The 17544-nt window shown below is 31.8% G+C and overlaps 1 protein-coding gene across 6 annotated transcripts in view; it reads right to left on the bottom strand.

The window, feature by feature from the left end:
- Nucleotides 1-3644: 3644 nt before the first annotated feature.
- Nucleotides 3645-17544, bottom strand: part of LOC122505373 (mitogen-activated protein kinase-binding protein 1) — a 33015-nt gene continuing 19115 nt past the window's right edge. For 3 of the 6 annotated variants that reach the window (XM_043616923.1, XM_043616924.1, XM_043616926.1), the window contains 17 exons: nt 17150-17474; nt 16618-16828; nt 15951-16200; nt 15379-15835; nt 15152-15220; nt 14952-15065; nt 14643-14812; nt 14264-14551; nt 13985-14132; nt 13817-13913; nt 7411-7548; nt 7147-7292; nt 6861-7065; nt 6656-6779; nt 6226-6416; nt 5678-5698; nt 3645-4362 (listed from right to left, as the gene is read on the bottom strand). In XM_043616923.1, the coding sequence (XP_043472858.1) occupies nt 3989-4362; nt 5678-5698; nt 6226-6416; nt 6656-6779; nt 6861-7065; nt 7147-7292; nt 7411-7548; nt 13817-13913; nt 13985-14132; nt 14264-14551; nt 14643-14812; nt 14952-15065; nt 15152-15220; nt 15379-15835; nt 15951-16200; nt 16618-16828; nt 17150-17474 (3328 nt within the window). In that variant the 3' untranslated portion in view covers nt 3645-3988. The remainder of the gene's footprint in view (nt 4363-5677; nt 5699-6225; nt 6417-6655; nt 6780-6860; nt 7066-7146; nt 7293-7410; nt 7549-13816; nt 13914-13984; nt 14133-14263; nt 14552-14642; nt 14813-14951; nt 15066-15151; nt 15221-15378; nt 15836-15950; nt 16201-16617; nt 16829-17149; nt 17475-17544) is intronic. The other 3 variants (XM_043616925.1, XM_043616927.1, XM_043616928.1) reach the window with 3 other exon arrangements.

Raw genomic sequence — 17544 nt, 5'->3', positions numbered from 1 at the left:
TCATCGATTTTCCCCTCTCCTCTGCCATAAGCAAGTCAAATAGTCACATTGAGATTTCTTAACTTTCTTTTCTATTAACAAAAAATATATTTCAAGATTATAAATTTTTTTAGTGTATTTTAACTAAAATTCTTCTATAAATGCATTATTTTTAATTATTAATTAAAATATATATTAAAAAATTTTACTAATTTCAGAGGAATAAATAAATAAATAAATTCTAAAAATTTAATTTTTTTAGTACTTTTAAGAAAATTCCCTAACTTGATTGACCTGTGGCAACTCTAAAAATATTAATGTGCATAAATGAAGGCGACGAATTGAAATTAAACCATCTTCCTCTCTTATGACATAAAACAAGAATTTTTTAATTAATTTGCAGAAAAATATAAGTAATCGAATTCTATCTAGTCCAAATTATTAAAACTGAAATTTTTCCTACTATGTTTAGTTGTTTATAAGCACTAGCTTATAATAGATTAAATCTGACGAGTTAATAACTTAGTGGGTTAAATAAATTTATAAAATTCATTCCAACTTAGTATGCAAAAATTTTCACTTCAATTGATAACTGCATAACTTGATAAAAGAATTACCAAAATTTGTTGAAAATTATTAATGAAATAATGTTCCATAAATTTTGGCAATTTTTTTTATCAATGGTAAAATGGTTAGCAGTCAATAATATTGATCGATTTCAAAGAGAGTGCAACTGATCGCAAGTTAAAATACAAATATTTAATATTAATCTAATTAAACATAAAAGATATGAAGAGGAAACGACAAATGACTAAACAACCCATAAGTTTATATGAAGGGTCATATATTAATTTTTAACATATTGTACAAAATGGGTTTCTAAATAAGTTACGTAATGTACAAGGAATGTTACATTTGTCAGGTTTTACCAGGATGTTTACTATTTGTTTAAGTGGAATTAAATACATACAAATTAATTTAATACTTAGTGTGTACTAGAAACTACCTACATGAGAAACTATGTTTATTTTACATTTAATTGAATATTTTTCTCTTCACATTCATAGCCCGTAAATTATCTACCCTACGTAGTAATAATTTCTATATATCAGCAGAAAATCGCTCGCTTTTCAAAAGTAAACAAGTAATTATCACCTTAGAAATGTCTACAAATTATACAACAAATGTAAAAAAGCATTTTTTATAGAAAAGCATTCATTTCACAATAGTCAACACAATAAAACCTGATTATAGTTTTCTTATATATAATTAATATTGATAATTGATAATATTTCTAAGGACTGAATTTATTAATTATATTTTTACGAGAAACGATAATTATTCTTCTTATACTTCAATTCATTTTATTTTTTCAATCGTTTCGAATATGGACCGAAATCTTCATCAGCGACTATATTTTTTCTTGTACATTTTTTAATGTAACAATTTGCTTTTTTTCTACTTTCAGAGAAAATTTTTCTACCAGTCGGCCTGAATAGTTATTTTTATAACAAAGATTTCGGTCAAAATTCAGAGTAGAAAATAAAATAAAATGTGAGATATAATGTTCCTTAATATCATTTGAGTTATAGGATAAAAGTTTGAAAACTTTAAATTTTATATTTTTACATCGAGAGAATGAACAAGTCTCAGTTTGTTGCACTGGAGGAACAACTAATTTCAACCCAGTAAATTAGTTATCCAAAATTGTGGACAAAAATATCAGAATCAGACAATTTTTTATTGGAAAATAAAGAAGTGATTTTTTTAAAATTAGTTTTCCCAGTGCAACTATACTTTCTCTTATGAAATAAAGTATTGGAATAAGTACTGCATTAGGTATTGGATTAAGTTTTGGGATAATACCGAGTTACCTGAAGTGCATTAAGTTTCTATGGCTGGTACCGGAATTTTTTTCTTCTAGTTTAGTTTCATATATTACACAACATCAAAAATACGATCCGTTATAAAACCTACTGCACTTAAAAAAATATTTGGCATCCAGGACTTAATTTAATACTAAATTCGCTACTTAATCTAATACTAAACCCAGTACCTGATCTAATACTAAATTCAGCAGAGTGGCGAGCTCACTATTTGGCAACTACATTTCCACGATAATTTCGAAAAAATGCCTTTTTATCAATCTAAAATCTTACTCTACTGCGTCCAATACTCATCCAGTATCTATTTCCAATACTAAATTTTATACTCAATTTTTTCATAGTAGTTGAAATAGAAATAGTAACTTGATAACAGAACACTAATCCTAAAGAATGAATTTCCGAAGAGTAGAAAACTATAACTAGTTCATTTACATTCACTGCGTATTCTAAGATTTTTGATAAATTTCTAATAATAGTATTGTTTTATATTTAAAGCTTAGTTTACAAAATGAAAACTCGCGTCTTTACCTATAAAACAATATTACTCTCAAAATTTGTATATTTGATATTCAAGATTTTAAATTTGCTTTAGACAGCAATTCGTCTGTTTCCATATTCAAGCGGATTCATATTCAAGCGTACAATAGAAATAAAATAATAAAACGATTAAAATATTTTATCTAAAATGGCACAATCTAGTATTTAAAGGGCCATTCAAAAACTATATCACACTCCTAGAGGTGGAGGTTTGCTTTTTAAGAGAATGTTACATTTGGGGTAGGACTGTAGAATGGATTAAAAATAGACTCAGTTATTGAAAGGCCCCTTGATGCACGTAAAGGACAAGTTAAGTTGTTCAATGTTACAGCAGGAAACATTGAGTAGTAAATAAAATAAAACTTAAGAGCAAAACTGTTATTTCTTTTCCATTTCGGAGTAATTTAAACTGCTTAAGAATTGTTTTCTAATTTTTTTAACTAATTCAAAATTTTTCAAAAATTATATTCTGAATCCTAAATTTAACGTATACCCTGTAGAAAAAGAACTAACTACGATTTCTAATTATTTTCATCATTAAAAACACTTTCAAAGTGTGTAACGTACGTCATTAATTTTACGAAGCAGTATTCGTAGCAATTCTGTAAATTTCAATCTTCAATTCAGTTTTCAATTCATTTCATGTGCCACAGCACAAATTCTTCTTTTCAAAGGGAATCAAAAGAACAAGAATAACAAGTAAAATATCTCATCTGATATAATAAAGTTTCAATAAAATAGAATAGAATTGTTACCCTTTTCATCAAAAGTATCCTCAAACAGCAAACAAAACTACCAACAAGCATTGTTATGCATTAAAAATGTTTTTAAACTTATATATAAATATATATAAATTTTTCTTAAAAAACAAGATTACTGTTAAAAAATCTATAAATCTTTAATAAATTTCATTCGTAAAACTTGAAAAATAGTTTAAATTAACGGCAACATATTATTGACAATCTACTCTTGTCCATTTTCATACGAGCTCTCAACAGTATAGCAAAATATTTTTTAATAAAACTTGCAGTAAATAAAGAAGCGTTCTCGGCATTTTCTCATTTCGTTATAATGAAGTTAAGAGATAAGACGAAATGTGATATTCAAATCCAGAAGGCCAGAATAAAAGTAATATCATAAATTCATCAATAGCCTTTGGTAGTATACTAAAATTATTAGTAATTAATAATTGAACATCTTCGGCAGAGGAAATTAATTTCTAATCAGTAACTTACACTTAAAAATCATTAATTCCATCAGTGTATGGCTCTGTTTAATACCACTAATTAATATAACCTTTACAATAAATACTCTAAACTTGATTTGCAAACTTGAACTAAAGAATTTTGTTAAAAACGCAAAATAAAATTATTTTTATTTTCAACGCCGATTTTTAATTAATTTGAAAAATCAAAAAAATTCTAATAAAATTTTGATTTACAGATGCTTTCGTTATTGAATTTTCTAATATGCGCCTAAACGAAAAAGCAAAAATCAAAGTTAACTAATAAAATATAAATTTTGTTCATAGTTTATTGGTTTTTAGAGAAATAGAAGATTCAATTGATTGACGAATGGACGGATTTTTAGGAACGATTGCCTTGACTTCCTCCCATTCTTTGCTGCATCATCGAGAGCAGCATATCCGAATATTGCTGCATCATGTTAACGATTTTACTTTGATCTTGACCTGCGAGCAATTCTTGAAACTTTTCCGTCGCCTCGTTAACGCTTATGTTGTCTGAAGAGTTGTTCTCATTCTTAGCAGCAACTACGAGACGCAGCGTTCGCATGGCTTCGTTAACAGAGGACTCCAAATCGCGTAGCATTGTGTCTCTGCCGATTGCCGCACTCGAGGGATCATCACTATCGTTTAAAGTTAGTCGTTTATAGAGTTGAACAACATTGTCAGCTGTGCGAGTCAACTCGTCTGCTACAGTACTGCACAATTGTGTTGATACTGTAAAAATTATATCAGATTTAATATTTCTCAATAGCTAAGTTCATTAATCTTAGGTACGGTAACCGTTCCGTTTTTCCACTTTTTTTAATCTCCTTACAAATTAATTTCTTCAAGTCACAAATTCATTAAACCTCACCTCTCATATTTAATGTTATGTACTTTCATTCGATTATTTTATATAAATAATTTTCATTTTTTCTATTTTCTTTTGCTTAAATAATTCTAATTTTTCAACGACATATCCATGCAACATTACCTACATAAACGATATCCGGCGAGGAAACGGTAATCAAGCTCTGAGCCATACTTTTTAGTACGAGAAATTTTGAATTTTGAACTATGTCAAAAATCTAGAAAATCATGGGGGAAAACAAGAATATTTTTTTAATGTTTAGCTACGTTCAAAATCTAGCGAACCATTGCCGAAGGCGGAAATAGTTTAAAACCTAAAAATTTGTATATTTTGACAATTTCCAAAATTTATGCAAACCATGGCCAAAGGCAAAAACAATTTAGGACAAAAGAATGTGCTACTAAAAATTCGACATAGTTTCTGAGATTAGGCAAAAACTTTGTGATCCAACAAAACATATAACAAAGACATTAATATTCTTATCGGTTTTGCAAAAATTTTAATGGGTCATAGACAATGATTACATATTTTCAGACAAATTTTGATTATTTTTATAATAAATAAATAAATAAAATTATGGAAAGACAAAAGATTATAAATTTATTGTGAATTGAATAGTTAAATTTTTAAACCTAAAGGGGCAGAAATAGAAACCAATTTTTGATGATTTGTTTTGGGAAAATGAAAAATGGAATAGGATTTCTAATTGGAGGGTTTATTAAATACATAATGAAATGTAGAAAAAAAATTTTTATTTACAATTGTTATATAATTTAAAAAAAAATTTCCACACTTCAATATGTATTTAATAAACACTCCTATTCCATTATTCATTTTTTCAAAATAAATCAAGAAAGATATAGGTCTCTTATTCTACCTCTAGAGGAGTGTTATCCCTTAAAATAATTACATCACATATTCAATTACTATAAATAAATAATTGCATCTTAAGTTTATATTTAATAAAAGAATTTGATGTAAAATACCAAAAACCCGACAAATACGAGTACAACATACAGCAAGTCATAAATATAACATAAGCATCTTCTCCTACAGTTCAGACAAAAAGTCATGCAGATTAAAAAATCTTCCCTGAAAGGTATATCTTGTATTTTGAGATTTGTACCATGCATATAATTTAAAAACACGTAATAATTTTGATCAATTATTTTCGTTTACCTAATTCTTCATCCACGTCTACTATAAACAGAAATTTTTAATGAAATTCCTTGATTAATTTACAAAATTTCTAAAGAAAAATGTAAATTAGGCAATAGAAGTTATAATATGTTGAAAATCTGTTTTTTTACAGATTTCTGTTCAACTCGATTCCTACATTTAAAATTATGCTTTGGTAGAGATGAATTGAATGTATGGATCGAATCAGTCGTTATATGTTCGGCTGCACGTCCTGGTAGCTGCCAAAGTGCTACTAAAGGTCTGTGTTTAGAAAACATGTTGGAAAATATTTGTTTGCCAATTTCACATAATTAAAACCGATCAGTGCGCTTTACGTTATTTTATTCTATATTTTAAAAATCTTCCATTCTTCTGACGTTTTAATCAGAAATTTACTTAAAATATTATTTGATTTTATAAAACTGAACCCTGACAGTTTTTAAACTCGATCGGCGTCGAGTGAAGAAATCAATAATTATAATAAAATAAATTCCTATTTAAAATTAATTAGAAATAGTTTTTGAAAAACAGAAGTATTAAGTACTTACAGTCTGCACTAGTAACGTCAATTCCCCGGTCAGTGTCTTTAACAGGAAGTTCGTGAGGACTAGGTTCAAGTTGATTTCTATTTGTTAAAGAAAATCTAGAATTATTTTGAGCGCTCATTCCCTCCACAGGCCGATTGTTTACTGTGTAAGAAGAGCCTATTCTCTTCATTGCTTGTCCAGACATACACGCACTGAAACAAAACAATTTATTATTATTATTAATATTAAATAAATACTTTTTTATAATATGTAATTATTTATTTTATTTTTTTGGGGCCGTTGATCACGATTCTGTTCACTACCCCTCCAGCAGTGATTGCAGCAAGGTTAAATGTACTTGAAATATTTTTAATCCGCCATATTGGAACTGCCATCTTGAATTTAATACTAAACAGGTAACTAAGATAGAATTGTGAAAAAATATATTTACCTAGTAGCGGAATGGTCGATGCTAATACTCCTAGGCCGTAAAGGTAAAGATGGCTTTCCATTTCCGTTAGAAGACGTTTCTTCTGAGCTCGAGTCCTCTTGATTACTAATTTGACATAAATTCACTGAAACCAAAATATTGTCAGTCGAATGATCGAAGAAACAATGACCATTCATTATAATTACGTTAAAAGTGAAAAACTTACTTGTTGAATAAGCCCCTTGCATGCCCCTTCTTCGCAACACAGAAGGAATATTCGATCCGAAGCAGGAGTTGGCTTTTGCCAAGTGAGTGACCTTATTCTGAGAACTGATCGTAGGTCTCATTAGCGCATTTATTCTACTATTTACAGGTTTACTGTTCCAGTCTCTAACCACTCCGCTCGCTCCTGCATCCGATTCAGAATCACTCTGCAATTTTTAAACATTAATAAAACATTAAATATTTGTTGGCTTCCCCGGGTAGCCTTCGATAGATGTAAGATTCTCTACCTGATTAAGTACACCAACACTGCTGCTTCGAGTCATGTGCGACGAGTGACTCTTCGCAGTCGAGTGCCTCGACGAGCCAACGTTTGGATTTCCGCTTCCCGCTCGTGAGGAAGTGTTGACAATTTTGTTGGGTAATTTTCCTGGAACTAATGAACAACGTTTCTATGTATAGAGGCGAATAAAACTTAATAGACACGGATTTAAATAAAAATAAAGAATATTTAGCAGCAGTGAATATTGTAAATAGAAAGAAAAAACGAATACCTTGGACTAAACCATGCAATAACTTGTTGGGTGGATTGATGGACAGATCACTTAACGAACAGGCACGCCTCATGCCAGAATCCTCGTCTTCGCTATCAACAACCTTTGATGGCAGTCGCTTCCCAACAGTGCCTACTGCTGACAACACACATACACACACATGCACTAAGCTACAGTTCTAGTACAATTAAATATATAGCAAAGTGTTTTCATAATTAAACAAATGGTAAGTTTCAGGTTGGGATTCAAAAGTGCCAAAAAAGTTCCAATCTGTCTGTTCCAAAGTTTCATCAATATATTCAGCACAGCTCGCGTTTTTTCCTATTTCGCGGTATTATAAACTCTGGTGCTTCAGTTAGTGTATGCACTTTTGGAAAGTACAGCTGAAGCTGCAATGCATCTCTTCGTATTCAATTGGAAAACTTACAGCAATAATGTAATTAAAGATGACTATACAATGGTGCATTAGGCGCTCGGAGTGTCTACTTCGAGTTACGTAGGAGTTAGTAGAATTCTCCACCGAGAAAATCAAAGTAGATACAGTCTGTCTATTCCAGCCGTAATATTTACCTCGATTTTCTCAGTGGCGAATAGATTTGACCACTCTATGAAACTCGAAGTAGATAGTGCTGTTTGGACAGACAGTCCGAGCACCTAATGCACCAATTGACGATTGTAGACTGGTGCACTTGCTGACTGACTTGGAACTACCGCTGGTGCAATGTATTCCATTCGTTTTAACAGTTCGTTTTGATTTTTTCCTTTGAAATTTAAAATGTGTTCCCTAATCAATTGTATCGTTATAAATTCGATAACAATAATAAAAAAACTGTCAAAACGCATAGAATACGTTCAAGAGATACACATAGTTACGCCAACGGTTTTTCCAAGAAGAAAAAGACTAAATTATGGCATTTACGCCCAAGCCTATACAATTTTCCAAAGTACATATTTACGATAGGAGAAGGCTGATACCAAGAGCATGATACGTCAACTTAAATTTGGACAGAAAATTAAGACAAGCCGCATGCTTTGTTAACAAAGAATTTGGAACCTTTGGAACTTTCAATTCTTGGAACAATTCTCTTAGAAGTTTTGGGTTCAAACTTCTATCTTTTAAGGAACTTTTGTACCCAAATCATTTATAAAATTCTTTTTTATGAAATAACCATCAGGGGTATTCTATTTCAAACCATTTCAACAACAAGAGGAAAAGACGATCGCGAGAAGAGTATTTTTTAGGTGAATTTTATTCTGTAAAAAAGGAACAATTAATAATAAGTTATAAACTAATTCAAAAGAGAATTGAATCAAGTTTTTGAGATTTTAAGAGTTTCACATTTTTAACGGGAATTTCTCAACGAAATTAGAAGACATTTTGAAAAATAAGAAAATAATTGGAAGTTCATTTATTTCTATTTTGAAATTAGTTTATAACTTATTATTAATAATTCCTTTTTTATATAATAAAATTTACTTAGAAAATACTCTTCTCGCGATCGTCTTTTGTTGTTGAAACGATTTGAAATGTAATTTCCCATCAATAAGTTTAAAGGTAAATTAATATAAAAAATGGTAAACCAATGGTTAAAAACCATTTTCGAAAAAATGAAAATTATATAATTTATTAAACTTATTATGATGCACCACGAGAAAAGGGACCTTATGGGTAAAAAATTGTAGGTTATCTTTAGTTTTAGTTTTATCTTAATCAAACTTTCATTTTTAAGTATATGAAATCACAATAAGTTTTTATTAAGTATTTTGGATTTAATAAAGACTTAAACGTTAGTATTTTGTTTTAAAAATTAATCTTCTTTGTATATTATTTTCACTTCAAAAATCACAAACATAACCTAGAATTTTTTCCCATAAGGTCCCTTTTCTCGTGGAGCGTAATATTATAATCATAAAAGAAATGTTAATAAAAATATAACAACCTAATTATGAATTGATAAATAAAGAAAAAATTTGCTTTAAATGATATCATCAGTCTCCTAAAAGAGTTAGTACTTCTCTCAAACATTCAAGAGTTGAAAGCACCAGCAAATTAAAAAAGTTAAATGAAATAAATTTTGGCTATACGATTTCACGAGGAAGGAGGGGAGAGCATGCAAGAAAATTAGGAAAATTAAGGAAAAATTAAATGTAACAGAATTTGACAAACACAGGGACAACGAACTTCACCTACTTTCAACTAAGGAGTTCATACACAAGTTTCTCAAAAGTTTTTGTCATAATTTCAATTTCTCCTTTTGAAGAAATTTATCCTATATGCCTAATACTTCTAAACAGAACACAATAAACATTCCAGGTGTTCCTACTCTCTTTCAATCCATTATAGATTCCTTATAATTTTTCTCTATTCTGCATTTCGATCTGATACTAATTCAGTTATATTTCTACAAAAGAAGATATGAATTGACAAGAAAGAAAAAATTTACAAAAAATTAACACTGACGGATATGTGAATGTGTATCAAGCATTTTGTGTACAAAATAATAAATTTTAATAAAATTTAAAACACTTAAAAATAATATAAAAATATTATAAAAATTTCAAATAATTAAATTTTAAATCGAATCAAAATAAATATCCCCACTTGATTATTTGTAACATAAGATTGCTTGCGAGATAATATTTGTATTCATGTTTCTTAAATTTCTATTCTAATTTGAATTGATGACGCATTCAGGTAACGTACAAGTTATTTAAAATATTACTGATTAGCCATCGTGTCACTCTTAAAAGGCACTTTGATTTAGAATCAAATACTAACGTGCGTTAGTAGCGTAGTGGCAATGCATTAGATTGTATTGCGTAGGTCGTAGGTTCAAAGTCTTTCATGCGGTAGAATAATTTCATTCATAATTTTTTATTCCTTTTTTTTAAACGTCATATTAGGTATGCCTGTTACATAAGTGAAAGAGCTATCTATGAATCTGATTTAACTGTTCTGGAATGTTAACCTAGGCTTTCTCCCACAATTTTTCTACTGCACATAAATTAGTTTTTAGGAGAAATAATTGAAAAAACTGACTAATTTTTTAACCAATTTTTATATTATAATTTTCCATTATTAAAAAAATAATCGCTTCATTCTGCATTCAATTATTTTTATAAATGGCAAAATTCATTGCCGAAATTCAATTATTTATCAAATTTTTTTCTCAATTCACTGATTTTCAGTCTCTACTATTTTAGTAAAATTTCTCTAAAAAATTGAATTATTTAAAAAAAATTTGATAAAATTTTAAACAAATATTCAATTATTTTCATAAGTATTAAAATTCTTTTCAGGGATTCAATTATTTTCATAAGTAATAAAAATGTTTTCAGGATTTCAGTTATTTTTATAAATAATAAAACTCATCGCAGAATTTCAATTCTTTTTAATACAATTTTATTCGAAATCCTTGAAAAAAGCGATTATTCTTAAAATTTTTTATTAAAATTCGTTGAAAGAATTCAATTATTTAAAAATTTGTTGATAAAATTCTCTATGAAAATTTAATTTTAAGAAACAACAAATTATTCAATTATTCATTTATTTTCGTATTTAAATAATTAACTTTTAAAAAAATGGATTTGAAAATTCTAAAAGAACTTTGGCAAAAGTTTTATTTTATTTTATTTTAAAAAAAATTTATTTAAATAAGAATTTTATTTAAATATTCTAGAAAATAATATTTGGAAGAAAAATCGAAAATTTTGAAAATTAGTCGAAAAAAGTGGCATTTTTTTAAATAGTGGCAAATTAGTCATAATATCCGAGATCTGTAAATATATCTCAATTTCCTTAATTTCTCTGATAAAAAATATTTTTTTCTGGCATTTATAATTGACAAAGAAATTACTTTCCCATGACCAGAAAATATCATCTTTTGACTTCTGGATTTTTCATATATTATCTTTTCACTAAGTATCTTTTTAAAATTCTTTATAGTTCCTAATAACAAAAACTATAACTCTTCTCTTTGCTAAAATCAACAAGATTAAGTCTTTCGAAACAATTGAGTGCAAAGTTTTGATCGTGAGATCGCAATTAAAATAATTGTATAACCACAAAACATAATTGCAGGCTTTCATCAAAGAAGAGAATTCGACTGACGAAATATTTCCCAATTCACGACGGATTGTAAGAATCTTTCTTATCCCCTTCTTTGATTTTAACGAACAGTAATACAACAAATAGAATCAAGAAATAAAATTCTACAGTAAGCTTCAACTATAAACCTAAGAAACTGAATTCTAAAAACAAAGAAAGCTTCGTTAGCTGATAAAGTGAAACAACCGAAATAAAGAAGAATGACAAAAATATATGCACAATGCTGATTTTTTCCGAAAACTTGGATACCTGAAAATTGATGTTGTTTTGAAGGAATATTCGATTGACAGATTGTTGGTAGTGTCTTTGAGAACTTGATAAAATTATGACATCTCGAAGCTGGTGGCCACATTCTCTTCGGAGAATTCGTGCAACTCGACAAAGGCGTCGAAGAGCCACTTTCCAACAAAGACTTATCCATTGTCGACAAGTCAGTGCAATCGCTGTCCTCACCTCCGGAGTACTTCTGACCTTCTCTGTTAATTTTACCGACGTCTCTCTCCGTGCCCGTTTCGGCAAAACTCTTATTATTCACTTCCTTGAAACGATAATTTTTCGTAAAGTTCTTCTTCTCGCGTAAAACGAGATTTTCAAATTCCTTTGACAGCAGTTTCACTGTTCCCTGTATGTCTCTACATATTCTAAGATCAGCCTTTTTATCTGCATTTCCACTAATAGGACTAAATTTACTTTTAACCTGATCGATGGTGAGTTTCTTCTTCGACAAGTCGGTCTGTCTTTCAGCATCGAGGAAATTGTGACACTCAGTGTCTTTTGTCGGCGTTTCTTTTCCATAACAAATGTCAGTTCGTGTCTTCGAGTCTTCCTTTTCAAAGTTGAGATTTTGATTATTTTTGATCTTACGACTGACGTAATATTTTTCATCGGAGCTGTCCTCCCGAGATGTTTTACAATTCCTTCTATTTTCCTTGACCAAATAAGTGTCTTTGGCTTGTAGGGTCTCGATCGACTGGAAACACTGATTCCATTCGGGTCTCGTTCTGTTCCTCATGCTTTGCGTTCTGAACGAATTTCTCTTTGGTTTCGGCGGCTTATGCGCTACGTAGTCGTTGAAAATTAACGTCGATTGGGGAACTCGGGACTTTTTGAAAACTTTGCTGGAATTATCAGATTTTCTACTAACTTTGTCGTTGTTGAAATTTTCAGCAGCTTTTTCTAGAAGAAGCTCTTGCGAACTCTCATTCATCGAGTTTATGAGATTGCAACTCGTGTCTTGGAGTGACTTGGACCTGAAGACAGTGGCGCCGATGTTTAAATTCTGATTGTACGTTGGGGTTTCCTTTATTTTGTCAATGTATGATTCAAAGTTTCGTTGTTTTCGTTTGTCGTCGGAATCGAAGAGCACTTCTAGGGGAGCGGACTTGACGAGCAAATCGGAGTCGTCGGTCAGGACACTTTCGGTACTTCGATTATTGGCATTCTTCTCCAGTGGGTATTCCGACTCGTCATTGAGCATGCTCTCTTGACTCCGCACTGACTTCATGTTTCGACGGGAGAGGAAGAAACTGGCACTTGAGTGTCTTTCGTTGTTGTAGTTATTGTAGTCCAGTATTTCCATACTGCCTTTCGAGAAAGATTCAACGGAAACGTTTGACAGGATACTCTCTTCTGATTGTGTCAAGACTTGTCTGTAAAAGTTCTGATAGCTGAGGTAATTCTTGTCCGACTGCTTCTCTACATTTATCTGATAGTCACTGACGCACCGTCGCGGCGAATTGTTGAAATCGCCTTCCAACGAATCGTCGCTGAAATTTCCGTTGCCGTCGTCAGGCTCGTCGAAATTTTGATTAAAATTCTCAAGACTGTACTCGTTCATCGCAGGGAGACTCTCGAAGGACCTTGCAATAGTCTCTACGTTCTCCTCGTTGTCCTCGAGGCCGATGAAATAACTACACGACCTTCTTTTCTGCCCGAATTTCTCAAATCTAGTCATATTCCTTTTGCAGTGTTCTTTTAAGGTTCTGAGTTCCTCGCAAACTGGCGACTCAGGTAGGGAGAGGTTTGTTTTGTTTAGAGATACCTTGTACTTTTCGGTTTTTTTTAAAGTTAACGTTACAGGACGCTTCGAGGTGTTACTGTACTTTTCACTTATGCACGACGTGGTTCGACTTTTGGGAAAGAGGCTTTCTTTCTGCATTTGGAATTTAGTTACGGGATTGCCAACACCTGGGATTTTGTTAGTTAGTGATAGAGAGTTTAGTTTCAATTTGGGGTTTGGTAAAGTTTTGGATTTATTTGGCTTGGTTAGTTTTGTTAAATTTTTACCAAATCCGTTACCTGTGTTGTTTCTGTTTTGGCGGTGGTGTTTGTCAGTGAAATGGCTACTTAGGTCCGAAATACTCTGACTCGTTTTTAATGACGACCTATGACCAACCTGAAATAATTTACAAATTTTTAATACTATTTTAGTTTTTTAAAAAATAATGCCAGTAAAATAATATTTACACTTTGTAGTTTTTTCCTCGTCTCTTCTATTCGTCTCTGCAGTTCCTCTCTCTTTCTCGCCATGTCCACGTTGCTTTTGACCTGCTTTGACGCATTCGTAACAGGCGCGTTACTTAAATTATAATTTGATTTTTCTCCACCACTTAACCTGTAAAATCAACATTTACAACTTCAATTGGAAATTGACTTGGAAATAATTTCCGAAAATGAAAATTAATAATTAAAAATGTTTAAATGTTCGACATTGCAATTGAGACAATAAATAGACGAAAGTCTTACCTTTCATGAAACTGTGAACTAATACTGGTGCTTTTTAATCTACTAGAATGATCTTCGGTACCACTAAGAGATTCGAAAGCGTTTTTTAAAAACTTTTCTCTGTGAGTTTGATTAACTAGCTGATCGAAGCCTTCCGAACTTGCTTCAGAGAGCATTGATAGAGGATTTCTTTCGGCACTTGGTGTCGACGCTCCTCCTTCTGAATCAGAATCTTCTTGACTACCGGAAGCAGTAATTTCACTTCTTCCCCCTTCATTGGACTTTATTTTTTTAACTCGCCTCTGAGATCTACAAACAATTAAAAATTAACTTGAGTAAATTCTTTTACATAATCTTGTCAGTAAAAAGCGACGAATTGCTTTTAAGAATAAAAATGAACCTTCTGAGTTCTTCAACGTCCATGGCATTAACAGTGAACTGGTTCGAAGTGGTATCTTGAGGTGAAGGATAATACATGAGACGATGGTGTGACTTTTCCGATCCAGTTGTTCCATTTTCTCCTTCAGAATAATCCTCTACGTCCCCATCATGTTCGGTACTTTCATGATCCTGAAGAAAAGGTACAGAAATTAGTCATTGAAAATGTTTATAAACAGTATTTGTTTGTCTTTTATTCAGTTTCTAGTAAATTAAAAAAGTCCCTAAAAAGTTATGATTTCGGAAAATCATAAATAAAAGTAATAAATACCTCAAATTTAAAACTGCCCAGGCTACTATCGTCAGTGTAATGTCGACTTCTGGACTGCCGTGTTATTTCCGTGGCATCATTATCCCTCAACAGCACTATATTACTGCTCACGATCTAAAAAATTACATCAAATGCTTTTTAGAAAACGAAAATTTTGCTCAAGTGTTTTGTGATGATTATAAAAATACACCAAGTAGTACCTGTTTAGAGTTTTCAGTCATTTCCCTGTATCTCTCTTGACCTGTCTGGAAAATTGTTTCTTCACTTTCCTAAAATTTAATGCAAAGTTTTAAAAATTGTATAAAAAAAGACAACTTGTGGTAATCAGAATTTTTTGATAAATTCTAAAAATTTAATTTTTTCCCAGTACGGAACTAGATCGAGCCTTGGGTAATTAATGTAATTAAAAATAACAGAAAGCACTAACCCTTTTGATAATTATAGACTCCCGCCGATAGTCGCTGCTGCACTTGGTCTCGGTGCCACTGTCGATGGAACTGTCCTTAGAACCGCCGCCTCCACCGTTGCCGTCAGAATCCGTCCCTCCCCGTGGAGGCGGAAACGGAATCACCTCGTCACTGTCGTAAACAGATTTGACAGTGATGCCATCCCCTTGCTGCACCCTCTGGGCCCAGCGACCTTTCGGCAGATCGACACAAAGGGACCTCGCTCCCGAATTGCCAGACGTCCGACCGTCAGTGTTCGTCGTATTTATTTGCTTCTTCGCCCACAGAGGAAGCTGCCCGATACTGAATCGGTAATCAATTCCTGGATCATTGTGCGCTTGGTTGGCATTCGGATCCAGGAATTCCGCAGATGGAGGACCGAATGTTTCATTGTCCAACTGAAGATCCACTGCATCACCATTCATTTGTGTCGAACATCTAAAAACGAAAATGACAATAACAAATGGAACGCAAACAGTGACATAAGAAGGTCATGTCATGAGAATGTAGAAATAAATAGGAAAGCGGAATTTGTGAGCTGCAGTCTACTCACTTTCCAGCGCGCATTGCTTGTTGGGCGAGTCGTGCGTGCATTGTGACAACCATATCGTGGGGTACTTTCCAAATAAATATACAACCATCGCCGCTGGCGGAGACCAAGTGACGGCAGTCGGAACTGAATCTCAAACCGGTGACCAATTCAGAGTGACCCAGCATCGTCGCCATGCACTCGCCACTGTAGTAATCGTAAACGCACAAAGTTTTGTCCGTACATGACGTGGCAACGTAAATTCCCGAAGCGTCTGTATTAAAACAATTGGAAATCAAAAGCAATACCAACAAAGAAAATAGTGGAATACAAAGTTAGTGCTGGGAAAGTCAACAATTTTTGTACGTTGAAAATGAATCCATAACCCGGGTTTTCATATTTATTAACCCTGCCGCTGCTAACGACCGCTATTGTCAGATTGAATGCTTGGTGGGCAGTATGGAATTATGATCTGTAGCAGCAGTTCTGGATTTATGATTAGTGATCAAGATATTTCTTTAGAAACAAGTTTAGATATCAAGCGAATTAAGAATAAACTAATGCTATAATTTTGAAATAGAATTAATAAATAATAATTCTAATGTCAAATTCGTAATTTGTGATTTTAAATATTTAAAAATATTAACGAAGCATAGAATTAAAATTCTTAAAATAAAATGTTTGAAAATACCTAATACAACTTTAATGAGCGATCCATCTTCACCAATGGAACCTTTAAAAGTCTTGCTGTGTTTTCCATTCGCTACATTGTAGACTCTGATATTCCTATCTTGACAGGCAGTAAGAACGTACTTTTGACCAGAATCAACCTCCATGTCATAGAGTGTTGTTTTTCCCTGCGCATTTTGTCCCCTTGTAAATTGCAGCGATCCTCCCGATGTCTAGAAAATTCGTAAATAATAATTAGTACAAAACATTCAGTTTAACATACGAGTATTTCCAAAGAGTTGACATGGCTTGCCTCTACCACTCGAATCACACCTTAAATAATGCCATCCTCCACACGTATTACAAAACTCTGCTGTTAATTATGTTACACAACTTATGTTTACAAATTAGGTTGTTTGTCTCAAACAAACTCTTTGGAAATAGAAAAATACTATTCAGTTACTTTGCGTAAAGTAGATTTTTCCTTACTGTTTTACAAATAAACAAGCACTTTACGCAAAGTGTACAGAATAAATGTAAATAATTTTAATTACTTCTTGAAGTTGACGAAAAATAATACTCTTATCCGCACTGCATGAAACCATCTGAAGTTGATTGTTTTGATTTGTTTGATTGAAGAAGCGAACGGCTGTTATCGACGAACTATGATCATCGAGTGTTTGCAAAAAATTGTACCCTTCATTGACACAGAAAACATGAATGAGTCGATCTCTAGAAGCACTTGCCAGCAGTTTCGGATTGTCCAGAGAATGTTGCGAAAATTTTGAATACTCCAGGCACAAAACTTCCGCATCGTGAGCTTCTATGCGACACTGTTCTTCCAGGGTTGAAACATCGTGAATCCTAATGTTACCAGATCTAAAAAAGAGAAATAAACACAAGATTCCTTTAGTTTTCAGAAAACATTCAAAAATTGGGTTCATTATTA

Source organism: Leptopilina heterotoma, unplaced genomic scaffold, assembly GCF_015476425.1.
Source record: "Leptopilina heterotoma isolate Lh14 unplaced genomic scaffold, ASM1547642v1 Lhet_353, whole genome shotgun sequence".
Lineage (NCBI taxonomy): Eukaryota > Metazoa > Arthropoda > Insecta > Hymenoptera > Figitidae > Leptopilina > Leptopilina heterotoma.
Note: the sequence above shows the minus strand (reverse complement) of the source record. Positions and strands in the feature narration are given on the sequence as shown.